The sequence below is a fragment of the Sinohyriopsis cumingii genome, chromosome 11, assembly GCF_028554795.1.
Source record: "Sinohyriopsis cumingii isolate HCF-2022 chromosome 11, ASM2855479v2, whole genome shotgun sequence".
NCBI lineage: Eukaryota > Metazoa > Mollusca > Bivalvia > Unionida > Unionidae > Sinohyriopsis > Sinohyriopsis cumingii.
Genome location: NC_142971.1, coordinates 38,837,578 through 38,856,303, shown reverse-complemented (window position 1 = coordinate 38,856,303; position 18,726 = coordinate 38,837,578). Strand labels below are relative to the sequence as shown.

Genomic DNA, 18,726 nt, shown 5'->3' with positions numbered 1-18,726 from the left:
CTAAAATTCAAGTCTAGAACCAAGCAGTCTGAAAAGATGACGTTTAAGGATCATCTGTGTATAACCAATACTAGTTCTTAAAGTGTAGACTAAACCTCAGTTATGCTGGTACATCTTTACCATCACATATAACTCCTTGACTCCAACTAACACATTACCCTTGTCTGCTACTGGATGGCGTGAAAATAACATGTATAGTCTAGATTGGTTTTCTGCTTCAGTAGTGTTTTGCTTATAAGCAAATTTTCTTAACTAGTGAACAAAATGGTCCTAATACATATAGTCCGGCTACAAAAGTACGTGTGTTTGAGTTCCTGACTATAATTAACTATTGACTAAGATAGGAATGATAATGAACGTATTTTAATGTAAAGTCGTTTAAATATTAATCTACGAAAATAAAAATGATGATATTAAGTAAAAGTTAAAAAAATTAAGAAGCGAACTGTTTCTTTTTATTGATATGTGGCAAATTTACAAAGTCACATCATGATGTCCAACATCTCTTGAATGTTGAATTGTAAATGTTGCTTTCGTTTTCTAGGATTTGCATCCATGACCATTCCCGTTTACGTAGCTGAGGCGTCGCCGAGCAACATCCGAGGACGGTTGGTGACCTTGAACCAGTTGTCCATTACAATAGGTATCCTTATTTCCAGTATTGTGGGCGGACTTTTTAGTACTGACAAAGAAAACGGGTGGAGGTAAAGATCTATCATGTTTTGTACGTATTCATTTTAATTTCAGCTAGTGTATGAAAAATAATAAGAACAAGATCTAGGTGATCATCTCGAGAAGGAAACGGAATCCTAACTGGAAAAAATATTTAATTTTTTGTGTGCAGAAATACTAATTCATGAACAAATAAACCAACGAAATATAAGAGGTAATTAGACTTCTGTAAGGTTTAAAGTTTTATGAATCACATATGAGTTGAAAATAATTTAAATTATAACTTTCAACGACTTAAACAGATAAATTATATTATCCGTATCCTCATCCACAAACAAAATAAAAATAGATAATTTTTGTCGAATAAAATAAAACAATAATATTTAAAAGAAAATCTCGAATTGTTAATTTCTTTATAGTTTTGGATTTCTTACCTGACAATCTCCTATAATTACCCGCAGTAACTTTTTTTCGAGATATCGTAATATTAATGTCGATCTGTCCTTTCCAATGTTTGTAAAGAGCTACCATAACTTAAGTTTGCTTTAGTTATATGTCACAAAATTCTAGCTTATATTTTATTTTCATTTGTTCATGTGCACTTTTTAAGCTGTCGTTTGCATGCACTTTTATTCAAATACTATCCCAGCAATTCTTTGTGATAAAATTGTAACACTGAGATTATAAGATAGTGTAATATAATTGTAATACTGACATTATACAATGTTGTAATGTCGGGATACAATTGTAATACTGACATTATACAATGTTGTAATGTCGGGATACAATTGTAATAATGACATTATACAATGTTGTAATGACCTAGAACTCCTCCTACGCCACTAAAACTAAACACGCACACAGCAGACAGCGCCAACACTAGATTTATGTAGTTAGTCGCTGTTGGTTTGGCGTTAGGGCAGGCATGATTTTACATTAATGGCAAGTGACTTCTGATTTATTTGTCAGGCATGTCTGAGAATTGGCACATATGATCAGTGACCCAAGTATCGTTACATGTCAGACTGGAACTGGTGGTCTTTTTTGGCTATCAAGAATCAATAACGCATCAATTATTGAGATAACCATCATATTACAACATATACACGTACAGGGCATGAAAATACGAATTATATATGCATCCGACGTTGGCCGAGTGGTCAATTTCTAACTCGTATGGGCATGGCTTGTAGGTCATAACTCGTACTTTGTCGAAATCGCCGCATTGTCACGATATATGCACTTACTGGTCATAAAAGACAAGAATTCGTGTTTTATTTGTTATTTTTCTTAAACAAAATATGGTTTCTTTCTTGTAAATTATACTTTACTTTTAAATTTTCCCAGATACATGCTTGGTTTGGCAGGAGTGCCCAGCACCATTCAGTTTGTTGGGTTTTTTTTCCTACCAGAGAGCCCACGATGGCTTGTCAGTAAGAACCGCCAGGAACAAGCAAGGAAAGCTCTGTGTAAAATAAGGGCTTTGAATAATGTTGACACAGAATTGAATGAAATCATATTGTCAGTGGAAGAGGACAGGAAAATACAAGCAGCGAGTGGGTCTCTCTCTCTCTCTCTCTCTCTCTCTCTCGCACTCTAGTGACTAATGTGTACTGCCATGTCAATGTGTGCACATCGTCTACCTGAAATTCTTCTTAGTGTTATAATGAATAATAGCCGGAAGAAAGAAGGTTATACGCATTCTGACAACAATTTGCGAAGCATGTTCTATGACGTATACATAGATTATAATATATATTGAATTATATCCCTACAACGACCAATTCTACCAGATCCAGAATTAGGTTTCCCATCAGACAGCCGGTATACACCTATATGAAGACTTTGCAGTGTGGCCGGAATATTTTTCTTTAAACTGAAGACCATGTAAAAACTTGGTCATTATTTCATACATTAATACTTGGAATCGAATTTGATCCATCTAAGAAGATGGTTGCAGCCTGGTTTCAGCTTCGAAACCTATTTTAGACGTTATAGTTTTAGTTATAAGCATATAACTTGGTAATAGTTAGAAATAATTTATCCTTGGAGAGGAGTGTTTTGAAGTGCAAGTGGGACGCATCCAAGAAAGTCACAAACGCATCGAAGGTAGAGTAGATATATGTAAATACAAAAATTAGATTATGAAGATCTTTTAGAAGCAAGAATTTAAAAATAATAATATCAGCAGCCCCAACAACAAAGATAACGCAACAAATGTTATAAATAACACACAAGCCTTATTTGCTATTTGAAAAATTCTGCATCAAAATTTTGAAATAATGATATTTTGTCTGCATGCAATGGACAAGTCTCGAATACAAAACGCAGCGGATAAAAACAAACACAAGCACACATATCCAACTAGTTGTTATCATTAAAAAGGTACAGGACTCACATTTTCACCGCAAATCTGATTATCTTATTTGACCCTCTAACGACCAAACGCTCGAGAATTATTATTTTGTTGGGTGCTAACCCAGATGTTTCGTGGAAAAACTTTAATTCAGACATACAAAAACACCATACGGTATGTGCACCCGAATTTGAAACAGAATTTAGTCTTGGGACTTCTAAACGTAATCTTGTGTCTAAATTTGAAGACATTTGTTTGAGCAACTTGAACAAAATAATATTTTTGCAGATGATATTAGGATTACGCTGATGAAAGGGAATGGAGGCAGAGGCAAAATATGCCCATGGGAGAATGCATAATTTCTTTAAAATAGATGCTAACTCTGAACACTTATAGTCATTTTACCAGTACGCATACTGCATGTTACATTACTATCGCATTTATATTTTGTAAACACATTGCAATTGATTACAATGATGAATTGAAGAACGGCATATTTGTACTCGAAAAATACACTTGTAGACAATCTTTTTCTTGAATGTTTTGTTTACCTACGTACCTACCTAACTTAACATTTATCTATACATGCATCTTTCCATATTCATTTATGGCTATATAGATTTCAATGATTTAAGCAATATAGTGTATCATAAATACAAAACATATAAGTATCTTGGAATGCCGGTTCGATTCTAATGTTCTAACACTGATGTGTTACTTTTTTAGATATAGACGCATTTTGCGTTCTTAAACACAGTAAGCAATATGCTATACTTTTAAACATAAATCCATCATAAATGTACTATGCTTTAAGTTCAAGTAACAACCGACCTAAGCAAATTTAGAAGCGCTATAACGTTAGTTCTGAAAATCTAAGAATGAATTTTTTTTTTTAAAACCACCAGGATCAAAAACCACAAAACGAAAGTTTATTTTCTATGCCTCCGCCATCATAATTTTCAGAATCAGAAACCACTCCTAAGAAACATACATAAATGTATTCAGACTCAGAAAAAAAATTGTTTGTATGTACGACCAAGGACAGCGATCATCGTAAAACAATTAAATATGGAGTTTAAAAGAATTAAAGCATGCAAAACTTGTGATTTAGTTTATTTAGAAACATTATCATACACTTCAGTATAACGTTCCTGTTAACATAGATATCACACAATGGTATAAAGTGATAACAGTCTAGTAAAACAAAACACTATCTTTCAGATATTAACCAATAAACATTGATGGTAACTACGTTTTGAAATGGATCAGAGATGGTTACATAGTACTGTGTGCCATGTACTGTTGGCGCAGTCAGTTAAACGAGGCAGTATAGGTGAAAATAGCTGAGTGCGAAATATCGCATTAGCATCTAATAGAGCTGGTAAAATCAGTACACAGGTTTCACGTCTACATTCAAGTTAGTAAACTGTTATTTGGATGCCGTTCCCTGATGAACAAGTTTATACATGCAACCAACAACAATATAGAGCTGAATCAGTTTTACTTAATTGGGGCTTGTGTTTTGTAAAGTGCAGGAGAGTTGCGAACAGCTCTCTTCGTAGTGTCGAGAAGAGTTATTCACTCTCCTCAAATTTTTGTATGCATAGGCGCAAAGGAACAGTGATAGCTGTTAACATAAATGTCAGCAAAGTAAAATTGTGCGTTCAAAAATATAAACAATGGTTTGATATTATGATTCACCAAATAATCTAAATTGTTAGGAATAATGATTGAATCAAACATCATATCTGCTTTGGTATACCTTTTGGGTCTTAAAGTTAAAAACAGCGCATATACTTGACAACCCGTTTCATTTGTTCAGAATGTGTTAAGAGTTATTTGAGAAATTAAGTTTAGGAAAATAGGGCGATACAGATTCAGTTATACTGTCCGCCACGTATAGTAGTATATCGTGTGCTGAAAAATGGCGTTTAACCCACAACAACAGCAACAACAGCCATCAATTAATATTACATAAACTTTAATATTTCGTAAACTTAAGGGGTTGTATTGTAAGATAAAGTATTCAGTTGAACTAATTCCTGAAAATGGTTTCAAAAGCCAATTTAAAGATTGCAATGCAGACTGGGCTATTAACGGACAATACAAATACATAAACAATGTGTATGAGGATCCGGAATCCATGTTAAAACAATGCACAGAGAATATGAACCAGAGTTGAGAGAGGAAAACATATTGCAATGAAACGTGTTATCAGTGCTTGCATGAAAAAGCAGAGTTTGTGAATAATATATCAATAAATGCTGCTAAAATAAATTTAACAAAGGAAGCTTTTGTTTTAAAAAACAAACTTAATTCGCCCTAGAGACATCTTGTTTGTGAAAGTAAAACTGAATATGAAGAGCGGAATAATAAAGTAAGAGATTATAGTCATTGAACTGGTAAGTATACATGCCCATAATAAATGCAATTTATATTACAAATATAAAAATACATTCCTCTTTAAATTTACAGTGTCAGTCTTTATAAAAGTATGATTCAGGAAATGAAATATAATTATTACCAAATATTGTCGAAAATTCTACGTAAGTTTAAGGAACCTCGTTATGATACTCCCCACCACCTATGCTAACGTCATTTACTTAACGTGAAAAACATGTTACAGGCATACAGTGAAATTCACCTTTAATATTAATATTTAGTTCGTGTATGGTACCTCTTTGCAACTGTTTGTAAGACAATTATCGTTGTACGAGACAAAGCCGTCATGAAAAACATTTCCTACAGGTAGAAAATTTGGCAGATATGAATATTAACCGTTAGAGTAATTTTGGCTGTTTTTCTTCTGATCAAAGAAAATATTTACATTTTAGGTCTAAAAAGACTGTGTCCAATTAGTTAGATGCCTAAATAGTTTCGCTATGCTAATCTGTAGATCCGTAATTGGTTATATTCACTGTGTATTTATTGAATTTAATGACTAGAACTACCGAATTGTATTTAATGTACTCTGTACCACAGCTTTCTTCATTCACGTCGTACATGTAATAAGATATGTTTCTCAGTAAGTTGGAAATATTTAATAGCTAACAGCTAAATCCATTCTCTGTAATTAAAGTGATAGCTTACTATCTCAATTATCAATTCCATTTGTAAAACATATATTTTTCATAAGTTGTTTTATATCGAAATATGTATTCTGATTTATTTCGAGTCAATTAAAACAGCTAAGAGTCATAGATTTCTGTGCATTGCACTAATTTTGTTACATACACTTTCACAATAAGTTTAATTTGTTAAAGTCTTTCCTTGAACTTTCTTCCCACACATGTATTGTTTAGCTCTTCAGTGCTTAGATTCTGTTTTGTTTGTTTTATTCCCAATCTCTTTCGTTATATCCTTGTATATATTGTATTCGTTAAATAAAAAATACGTTTCTCATAGCTAAATTCATTTTAGCATAGTGTCTTACTCACCACATTACTGATTCTTTTTAATTTACTCATTTAAAAATGTGTCTCACCATGTTTCATAACTGTGCTGTACATCAACCTTTCAATTTACGCTTTTGCTGTAAACCCCCTGTAAAGTTACAGCAAACACACCAGTGATAGAGGGATAATACATCAGGTGATTTCTGCGACTCATACATGAGCAGAAGCTACACCATTTCTACCTTTAAAGGTAGCTATATCAAATTCCACCCAGTCTTGAAAAAGAAACAAGTTTATATTCTGTTTTGTTTTTATTTCTGGCACTGCTGTAATGTTCAATATCTCTAATCAAATAATTTTAAATTCAATTAATCATTTCGAACCAAACATTAGTACCACCATCAGCCAGAAGTGTATCTGCTGCCTCTCCTACTGATAGGTATGAAAATAAGCACTTATGGGTGTTCAGCATACTTTGTTGGCTATATTTAATGATAGGTTCCATTTTACTATCATGAAGCCAAATGTAAACCGGTTAAATAAAAATTTATAAAGTTTCATCAAATTCAAATCTATTCGGTGAGCGTATGAACATGTCAAACATCTTTTACAAAAGCACGCTGTATGTAAATATATTAGCTGGGTCATTGCCGGTATGCTTTTGTGTACTGCCTTAATATGGATTCAAAATACTCATGGAATATGTTTAGGTGTTTGTATTTTTGTATTTTCCACTAATGATGACCATCTTCATTGCAACCTTTCATTTGCTTAGCAATACTGTCTAAATCGCCATTTATTGCAAATTTTAACGTTTAACTTATGATTATTCTTCCTAATGCCTCAATATAAGTCCATTTTTAGGAATTATGCCAAAGGAATAATTTACATTATAGCACAATCCCTTAAGGTCGTGTAAAATTATTGATTGTTGTTGTTGTTGTGGGTTTAACGCCGTTTTCAGCACATGATAGGATATACATGGTGGCCAGTATAACTGGCGGAAGAAAATCGCTGGAAAATCCCGTTAAGGATCACCGAACCATGGAAAGCAACTGGCAAGCTTTCTCATTTATGCACATTTGTCGAACCAGAGTCTCAAACCCACGCATATTAACTTATGGCAAAAATTATTTAAACACTTTTACAAACTATATTTAGGCTGAGTTTTCCTTATCTGAGATTACATCTACTTTGAAAAATCATTTACCCACAGTAATAATTTTGTATGTCAAATAAAGTCGGCATGTTAACTCGGGAGTCAGTTTCTCTTTCTAGAATTTTAGCCAGTCTTGTTTCTCTCGTAACCTCCTCCTTTTACTCATGTATCATTTCATAAACATTTAGGCAGATATTAAATTATTCTCAAGTATATTAATATATTTTATCGGTTTTGAGCCACTGTTAATTTAGCTTTTGCAATGTTATATTTTGATAATGTGTGTTTGTTTCCTGTTAGAGAGGAAATAACTAATTAAATGGCATTCAAAACCTTGTAGACATCAATAGTTTTAATTTTAAGGCGTTTTTTTATATATTTGTCTGGGCATTCTATATATGATATTCCTCAAGTAGCTACGTCTAATGCTGCGTAATCTGCTTTACCACCTACCCAGTTTGTATCTACACTTTTTTCTGTCCACATTTGTATTCATCAAACATTACATTAAGTCGCTTGTTTCAATCTGACTTATCTTTCTATATAAAAGTATTGCATTCTTTGATAGCAGTTTTTAGTGAATGATACACGTGCTCCTGTTGTTCATGGACGTTTTTATTGTTGCAGAGAACCCTAAATGAATGTGTAAGGAACCAAACTTTCTCATCCTTATATTTATTATCTTCTTAAGAGTGGTTTAATTCCACCAAAAAGTTAATACGAATCTTGACTGTTTCCTGCATTTAAAAACAGTTAATCACTTTTTAAATTAATCCTTAAGCTTAATTGCAATTTTTTTAATTATCATTATACCCTCTATGTTTTAATTAATTAGGTACCATAGCTTTTATAACCGTAAAAAATGAACCTTTGCTTGTAGTGCGATATCTCTTGCATTTTTATAAATACATTTGAAATTGAAATTACACTCTAAATTACATTATGATCCTGAAAGTCTAGTTGCTTGAGCACATATGAATCAATTATGGAAGAAAACAAGTGATAAGGATATTACCCCTAAAAAAGGTTAATGTATTTAACATTGATTGTCAGTGTTAGGAAGATGTAGTTGATTTGAAAACATATGAAAAAGATCACAGGGGTATAGATACATTTTGTCTGTGATATATATTTTCTCCAATGCATGGGCTTAAACAAAATCAGAAAATGTTGATGCTAAATGTGAGGTCTTTAAGAGTATATTTAAAAGAAAACATCAAGAGAAGAGAGAACAGTAAAATAGTTTAGATGTACTCTAAAACAAAAGTCGTTATAATATAAAGATATAACAGAACTTTGAACACTAGAATGTCAAAATGTTTTACACAAATTGAAAGTAGATGTATTGCCAAAACTGATTGTGGGATGTAGCATATCATGGATCCATAACATAACTCCAGTAAAAAAAAAGCAAAGAAATATCAAACCAATCTAAGAACTGCATCAATTTATTCAGATATCTGACAACTAACACGATTAATAATAACGTTTAAATAATTACAGTTTCAAATGAAAATCTATATTGATATGGGGTTACCATCATAGTTTGATGGTGGAGAGTTTTGAAGTGAGAAATGTGATAATAAGTGATGCAGTTGTCTATAAAATGGAAGTGAGACAATATTCATGGTATATTTTAGGAGTTTTCTATCCACGACAGATAAGATGGCTTGGTCAAAGCTGAATAAAATTTAGAAATGACTGGCAGAACGAACATATTTGTACAATGGAAAGAATCTCCTGATTGTTTTAGCAGCAAAGAGCCATCTGAAAATACTGTGCTGTTTAAATAAAATAAAACTTTGCTCAGTTTATTCTAAATTTGTTCTGGCAAATTATTTTCGTTCTTTGCAAATTGCCTACCTGATCTATAGCTTAGACAAGAGCTCGTAAATTCATCCGTTGTAACATGATAGCAGCTTCACTGTCACATTTATTACATTCTAAATCAAGTAGTTCAATTTTTGAAAGAAACAGAACATTAATAATAACTAAAATTATAATCATATTAAATGATACACCTGTATATAAATTTGAAGTGATAAAATATTCATTGAATATTTTAGAGCGAGTGTTCTATCCACTACAGAAAGACGGAAATGACAAGTATAAAATATGTATTTGTACAATGTAAAGAATCTGATTCTTTTAGCAGCGAGGTACCATCTAAAAACATTGTTCTGTTTAAATAAATTAAACGTTTATTCAGTTTATTCCACCATTTTCTGGCAAATTTTCTTCGATGTTTGCATAGTTGATCTGCAGCTTGAGCATAAACTCTTTGAATCGTCTGCCTAACATGGCAGCAGACTGACTGGCATCGCTATTGTATTCTGATTCAAGTCGTTCAGTCTCTTAAACAAACAAAACATTAAATCATAACTGAACTCCTAATCGTGACTTCAATCTGCAAACAGTGACGAAACTGCTCAACTTAAATTACCATTCTTGAGTTCCGTTTGTGTTCTACTTTTCAGCGCAAACAGAGACCATACACGCAATTTAGAGTCTATGTACGAGTTCGATTTGAGGCCTAGGCAGCAGTATACCTCAAATCTGACGAAATTCTAAACTAAAAATCACAACCGTAACCAAGATTAAAATGCGCGTACTAAGTTAACAGACAAACTCGCGGATGTAAGGTTCTGTCAATGGGTTCCATTTTCTTTCTACGTCACAGTTCACAAAAACATTTTTACTTGATATCCGATAGTTCAAATACGATCTTATATATCTGACGAATAAGTAAAGAAAACCTGAACATTGCTGTATTTACGAATTTGAACTTGAAATTCCCTTTTGTGAAAGAGTTATGAAAATTATTCCTTAATCGAATAAGAAGGTAAGTTTTGTTGTACATAATAATTTAAAGGTGAAAAATCCCGCAATAACTTTAAATACCTTTTTTCAAGTTTACTTGTTTATATAATTACGTCACGTGCATATTTAAGTCTAAATCAACAAGGTAGAGCGTGACACGTTAGCATGGTTTACTTAACTGTGTTTTAGTGCTAAGTTATTTGTCCATTATGTATTTGCTCCATATATCTTACTTTGTTTGTACTCGTCGTGCTTAGAGGATGTTTTTATGTATATATTTTAATTGCTTTGCGCAACCAAACATGGTCGGGCATTAGTCATAAATATAAACTCTTTTAACCAATTGTCTTTGTCCTTTTTATTAGTTTTTTCGAGTACTTTTTGCAGGTAGAAAATGCAGTGCTGGTGGCTCAGAAAGAAATATTCATTCTGTGGTTTTATTCATGGTGGCATATACATATTTTGTCATTTGTATCTCTACAAAGTACCATTACTTACACGCAAAAACATGCTTGACAGCTCATATGGGTTGGCCGTGAGTTGTGCCTTAAATAATAATCCTAAATTTATGATGTTCGAATTAAGTATTAAAGTTTGTGTTTATGATGAACATATAATTTACGTGATTCCTTTCCTTTTAAATTTCAAAGCCGGTGATCGATTAGCCATCGTTCGAGTTTTTACTACACAGCCAGTTAGACGAGCCTTGGTTCTCGGATGTACTCTACAGCTAATTCAACAGCTTTGTGGAATCAATACTGTCATGTAAGAAAACAATATTGTAGCTAATTTATTAAGATTTATGATCAGTTGAGAGAATTGCAAGACACAGTCAATAATGACACAAAGACATCATGTGAAACAATTTTAATACGAGATATTTCCTTAGCAATCAAGCTAACATTGGAAAAGTTTATATTACTATTTAAAAATCTGGATGGTACGATGGTTAGTACAGTTGTTTCGCACCACTTCGGTTCTGCTATTTGGTTCTCAGCGGTCGCCCAAAGACAGCCGGTAGTTTTCTTTGCGTTCTCCAGTTCTTTTCACTTCAAAGACCCCGTGAAACCACTATATGTGAAGTCCAGAGTTAGCTCTTTACATGCAAAGCATACAAATAATAATTTACTTTGTACGGTTTATATAAAGAAGAAACACGAAATCAGAACAGTAAACATCAAATAATTTGAAAGTTGCTTTCATTAACTTAGCATTTTTAGTGCATCTGTCTTAACTATGTAAAACTGCTGATGTGGGAGGGTGGGTGGGTTAAATAACTTTTTCTATTTACAATATAACAACCAAAGCAGTGACAATCGAGCACAGTTGAGGTGATTAGTCGCCCATCTAACCAGTTTACTTCAGTTAAAATAAGTTAATTAACGGGCTGGAGAACAAAGATCATCGCCTTTGTGTAAAAAGCACAGAGAAACATAAAATGATGTAAATAGATACATAAATATTTGAATTTTCTTTGATCATCATAACATTATATGAACCGATCGAGTCGTCAGATCTTCAAGGTTAATGTCAACATAAGGCCAACATAAATGGCTCTTCCTGTGTTCACAATAATTCTCAAAATGTGCACGTTGTAAGGACGAAACATAAATGACACCCATATAACCGTTCTAATTTGTGCCAGATGCCAAATTCATGTACCTATTGAAAAGGTAACAGTAACGAAATTGCACGTACGTAGATTACGACGTCATTACCATTACTAGAAATTTGTAGATTCTGACCTCAGCACCAGAGCTGTAAAGCACGTTTGGATAATACAACAAACGTATTCCACGTATTCATCATCAGATTCAAAGATCAAAATGTTACCTTTTGACAGTTTAGGTCAAGGTTACATATTTGCTCTTGTGCTTGCTTCTTACGTTTGTAGAGCTCATCTGGTATACTTTGGGTTAATATCTGAAACCTCAGAAAAAATGTGGCATGCAGTTTATGTTCTAGAACTTCACAGCAGTAAAAAGTAAGGTCAAGTGATCGAGGTTTCTTATTGTTTTGATATCCATATATATTCAGCCCCAGTTTCTGTTGATTTTGTTTCTTCAGCTTCGATCTTTGGAATTTTCAGGCAATTGCCGTCAGATATGAAATGATAATAACATTGAAAAGAACTTTCTGTTTTCTCGTCCAGTTACTACAGTGCAAGTATCCTAAAGCTGGCTGGGTTCCCTACGGATCTGGCTATCTGGTTGGTGTGTGTGCCGAATGCTGTCAACTGCTTGGCCACTTTCATCGGTATTGGTTCGGTAGAGAAAAGGGGCCGCAGGATACTGACCCTTATCAGTTTGTTAGGTATGTGTCTATGTGGGTAAAAAAGACAAAGGAAATCATAAGAGCATTTTAACGTAAAGGCGAAATCCGTGTATATATTCTAATTCTTTCCCAAACGGTCCAGGAAATATATTAACTCTTAAAGCCGTATATAAACAATATTTATACAAAATCAACGAACTTGGGAATTAATATTTAACAATAACCGTCACCAAACTGATATGTTGTTAATTCTTTATTACTATATGTGATATAGAAACTTTACAATTATAGTACCCTGTTTGCAGAACTAACCCAAGGTTTTTTGGCCCATCGTGCGATTCATAAATATTTAACCGTTGTGTGTTTGACTATCATTTTAAGACCTTTGCCTTTTATCTCGATTGACCAAATATCCACGATTGTTTGGAGACGCTTAAGTATTACAACATTGTTTTTCGCTAGTTTTCCCGTATATTATTAGAACTAAACTTTTAATGGCACAATATAGCCAGACTTGTGCTAAAATACCGTTAAACACTATGCATCGAATTGCCTGTAAGGTGGGATGAGGCATATCGAGTAAATATGTTCCTAGTTATGAAAGGAACCACTGTGACTCATTAGTTTTAATGCTGGGATTACAATTAGGGGTTTGCTGGTTTAAATCACCGTGTGTCAGTTGTCATGATGTATTACTTACTCTTAGCTCTAAACAGTCTCTCAGGTACTGAAGTATCTTGTAACACCAGTCAGTCATCGTTATTTGTTTCAAGTTCTAACCCACGGTCGAATGAAAGCTACACAAACCTGGATGCACAGCGCAGATTCTTACTTTTTAACTCAACGTCTCCTAATTAGGTGGCCGTATTGTAAGATGGTTTTACACGCATTACCATTCTTTTGATCTATATTTCAGGTGTAATGATAGCCCTAGTTGTGCTTGCCGTTGGTTTCCAGCTTTCATCAATCCACACTCCGTCTATCAATACCACGGCCATCGATATCCTAGATGACAACGCTTCCAACGAAACTTGTGCCAAATACACGTAAATAGATCAATATACAATTTTACTATTGCATTATCTCATGAGAAATATCATTGTCCCTTCTCTTTAGATGTCAACGGTTCTTACGCAAGCAGCAGAGTATTTATGTTTGTCTGTCTGTCCAGAGATGCTGGTTAACAAGACTGCACAAAAAGTACTAAATGTAAACTCGGACTGGGAGATTTGTACCAATATGACCTGATTGGATTTTCAGGCCATTGCAGCGATTTTTAAATGTTTCAAACATATTTCTGAACCTTTTGTTTTCACTTTTTTTTACAAGAAGCTTATTAGCATCATCAAGAAACACCACTTGAGATATCCAAAAAATAAATTTGTGAAGCTGATATGTATTGTTATGTAGATAACCTGATTAGATTTTCAGACCATTATAAACATTTTTTCGGCATACATTTGTGAGAGTTTGGGATTTAGACTTCTTTTGCATATATATATATATATATATATATATATATATATATATATATATATATATATATATATAGAGAGAGAGAGAGAGAGAGAGAGAGAGAGAGAGAGAGAGAGAGAGATAGATAGATAACGACCTGATTAGCTTTTCATGCCAGTATAGTCATTTTTACGAGTTTTCCAAAATTATGAACGGTTGGAATTAGAATTCTTTGTCTGCACTCCGAGAAAAGAGGTTTTAGAAACAGCAATCTAGTTTTTAGTTTCCCTATTACCCCAAAATTACAGAGTTTACGGCTACGGATCATTCAAACAACTCTGTGAACTCAACATTTGTTAAATTTATGACGTTGCTGTTGCTTTACACTTGTGCTCGTTCAGGGCCGTGACGTAAGTAGTCTTAGGCGCTCGCTTCAACAGACTTCTGGAACACATCTCACCTCTGTCTGTGATTTCTATTCTCATTTGTTTGTTACTCAATCAAAGAATGAATTCATTTTTATTTATATGATAATTTTTGTCTCATCTGGTATAGAATGCGTTAAAGAAATCACTTATCTTTTGGTAAAGGTGTTGAAGGTCACATAACGTATATAAAGGCACTGTTTTGCAGTCAAATGTGTGTTATTGCGTTGACTTTACACAAAATATATTGCTTTGACTGCAAATAGAGCGCATAATAATTCTTTATTTCATAATTATAATATCTTTCACAGCAAATGTGAGATGTGTGTCGACGACTCGGGTTGTGGATTTTGCTATAAAGTAGGAGAGGAACTAACGACGGGAACATGCTTAAACGTGGACGAAAAGCATCCAGAGAAGTATGCTAATTTGTCAACGTCTCGTTGCAATGCTACCAATCTTGCTTTAAAGACATTCCATTGGGCTGATTCCTATTGTCCCACTGACTACTCGTGGATGGCTGTATTAGGCCTGGCTCTATTTGTACTCGGATTTGCACCGGGTAAATATTATTCTATTAAATGTGTGTTTTAATGCTGGCCTTGCTTCTAACCAACCATCAAATATGCACAGCAACATACCATTTTTGATAGGGATAAGAACGTTTTTAAGGTCATTTGACTTGTGGCTCTGGTTAACGTTTGTTGGGCAACGAGAGTAAAGTTTTGCCTAAGGATACAGTACGGCAGCCGGACTGGTCGGGAAATTAAACCCAGCGCAGCACACTGACCACTCAATTACCGACCCCCTTACCCCGCGATAATGAAAAGAGATATTAACTCGATAATGGACAGCACAATACTGAGATTATGTGTCATAATCCGTTGATAACTGGCTTGGACCTGCTTGAAGTTTAAGACTGCATTGTTAAAGAATATTACAACGTCGAACAATAATTAGCATTACAAAGAGGCATACTTTAAGATCAAACTTCTGAGATATTTTTTGTACATCACTACAATATTTGCTGCGTCACCAGGTTCAGATGTACACGCATTACTTTCTGTTAACGTTTTTATTTTATGACAATATTGGTTGATACATTTCAAGAAAAGGGACAAGGGCATCAGATCTTAATTGACACTGACACTGAGGGAAAACATTCTGCTCTAATCGGAAAAATAAGCCCGAGTTACGTTTCCCTCTGGCAAAGAAACACTTTTTACCCTTTCGAAAAAATCTAGATTAGAATTTCAGTGGCGAATATTTTGTGGGAATCGCACGTGGGATGGGCTAGGGATGTTCTATATAAGATCTTTACAGAAAATTTGTTCACGAACTATTTGTGATAAATGTTTGTCCCAAAAGCATCAAGAGGTTAGTGTTAGGACTGGTTGGCCTGGTGTCAGGATAATGTGATTGGGTGGAACATGATGATTTATGTCTGCGGCATGATGCCCCAGTGCAGGACATCACTATGAACTGCCACACTGCAGACATCATAGCGAGATATGACTTGACAATTGTTAAATCTACGTTCGAAATCCAAATCACACGCTTTTCCCAGAATGGAATGTCGTTGTGAATAGATGGTTTATATAGCTATGAAAAGTTCCCTTAGTAAAATCATTAACTCCAAACACATGAATTAAAATGGCGGCTGATAATAAGCTAGATCACACTGGTGATACAGTGACATAAATGATGGATTGTCCGAGCAAAGGACTCAGAAATTGTTTCAATAAAAATTCCACTTTTGTGATATATATATATATATATATATATATATATATATATATATATATATATATATATATATATATATACTGAAATTTTCATGAAAATTGAAGAAGAAATTTTGAAGTTATGACTATTTGAATTTCTATTTGTTTTAAAGAGATTGTCTCCAAGGTGTCGGAACTGCTCGAGTTAAGAAGCTCTTGACGAAGCTGTCATAACCTAATCACACACACATCAGTAGCATGGCTCAGCGAACCGTTTGTAGTTGTTAACCTTGTACTAACACATGGACGTTCAGCTACTGATTAATCAAATTACGGCGGAAATTATGCAGTTATGCGGTAAACTTGCCCCTCCCCACCAAAAAAAATATTAAAGAAAAGATTACATTATACACTTTTATGACTGTCAGGGACACACATGTGACAGTCAGAAATAAACTTCAAAACTAAAATTGAAATCATGCCGAGAATCATTTCACTCCAAATCCCCCCGTTCCCAAAACTAAATCGAACTGAATTTTCTTAATATCGGCTAAATCGTCATTCCTTGGATCAGAGGTACGAGGATCAAGGTAATGGTACCACACAGCGGAACCTCTCCTGATTTAATTATTCTGGATTAAGAGTGTATTTCTCTGGAAAAGTATTGCATTATTTTGAATTAAATAGAAAGCTAGTTCAGAACGTTGATCATTCTCGTATGCCTTCTAGCCTTACCTTACTTGCAAGCTTAGAACTCCATCTGAGATGCCTCATCTAGTTTTTTATCTGTACTTTTGAAATATGATAATCACCTACTATTCATGGTCTCTGCTTAATAAAATCAGGTAGGTCAAATACCATTTTGAGTAATGGTGATAACAGCTTTATTATATTTACTAAAAGTCTTAAATTTAATTGATAACTGTAATACGTTAATTTTTCTGAAATTTATGTAAATGTCAAGAAGGAAAATTCAAAATCAGCACACGGTATTGAGAATATATGGATTAAACAAGAATTGCAAAAACCATATTGCTGTGATATGAGGAAAGATTTTAATCTAATGGCCTTCCACCATATTGACCTAGATTTTTTATATTGCACGCATTGCATGTCTTCGGAGGAGCAGGTGCTACACAGCCAAATGTTTAAAGGGTTTCTTAAATCCTGATGCTTTGAAATCAGCACACGATACCCCTCCCCCGCACAAAAAATGAAAGAGATGTATTCACATATCACTGAAATAAAGATATTTAAAACGCCACAATCTTCAATCTGACATTAATTGTGTTCTAGTCGCAAGTGAAATTCGGATTTTCTTTCTTCTAACATAATTGACTGCGCAAAGGTGAATACTACAAACCAACGGAACTGGGCATGGTAATGGAGTAATTAACTTTAATTTGCCATTTTGTAGGTTTAGGGCCAATGCCATGGACGATTAATTCCGAGATTTATCCACTTTGGGCCAGGAGCACCTGTGTATCATTAGCGACTGTGACCAACTGGGTTTTCAACTTGATTGTATCTCTGACCTTCCTGACTCTGACAGAAACCATTACCAAATATGGTGAGTATTCTTTGGTGAAATAAAAATTGGAAGCTGGGTTCTTGTCACAAGAATTCTTGTTGGTACATTGACAGGAAAACTGTGAGGAACCTTTATTTTCTTTAGGGACAATTACTACCAACGTCTTCTGACAATTTGTATTTATTCCTACATTGCAATATCTGAGCAACACTTTATATAACTTAACATTACATTATTTATAGCAATTTTCAATCTTTATTGTTGCTTATATTTAAAAATATTATTATATATAATAAATATATGTTATGGTTCTTTTGATTTTATTGAAAATAAGTTACTGTTATTTGTAAATGTGTAATTATATTTTTTTTAAGAATAGAGGTAATATGAACCGTCCTCTTTCAACACAAACAAGACTGGTTATATGTTTTAAACATATTATCCAAAGAAACAAAATTTAAAAATGTATAAAACGGGTATCCAATTGGAAGACTATTTAACTTAAAATTGTACTTACCTATGTTGAAATTCTGGTCGTCAGACCATAAATTACCTGTTGAAACTGGTTGATAGAATATAATTATATATGAAGAAAGAGAATGTACCGATTATGAGAATGGCAAGAATGGCATTTTGGGTGATGAATTCCATTACCTCGATATTACATGTTATACCCCAAACATAAACACACACTCTCTCCGTCTCTCTGATCTTTCTGTCACTTTGCTTTACGCTCTTGTCCCTCATATTTATAGTACACAATGACGTCTTCTAGTATAATAGAACTCTGATTGTACTTCGCCCATAAATATTTAGCCATGTGGAAAATAACACAGTATATCCATACCCTTAAATAATAAGAATAAGGATAACAGTAGAAGTAATAGTAACAGTAGTTGTAGTAGGATCCACGTA

General features: G+C 33.7%; 1 protein-coding gene across 1 annotated transcript in view; it reads left to right on the top strand.

Moving 5' to 3' along the window:
• Nucleotides 1-18,726, top strand: part of LOC149787953 (proton myo-inositol cotransporter-like) — a 60,098-nt gene that overhangs the window by 35,978 nt on the left and 5,394 nt on the right. Inside the window, exons 2-8 of the mRNA XM_089974217.1 lie at nucleotides 545-704; nucleotides 2,020-2,228; nucleotides 11,053-11,167; nucleotides 12,555-12,715; nucleotides 13,593-13,722; nucleotides 14,868-15,118; nucleotides 17,698-17,850. Coding sequence (XP_089830343.1) covers nucleotides 545-704; nucleotides 2,020-2,228; nucleotides 11,053-11,167; nucleotides 12,555-12,715; nucleotides 13,593-13,722; nucleotides 14,868-15,118; nucleotides 17,698-17,850 — 1,179 coding nt within the window. The remainder of the gene's footprint in view (nucleotides 1-544; nucleotides 705-2,019; nucleotides 2,229-11,052; nucleotides 11,168-12,554; nucleotides 12,716-13,592; nucleotides 13,723-14,867; nucleotides 15,119-17,697; nucleotides 17,851-18,726) is intronic.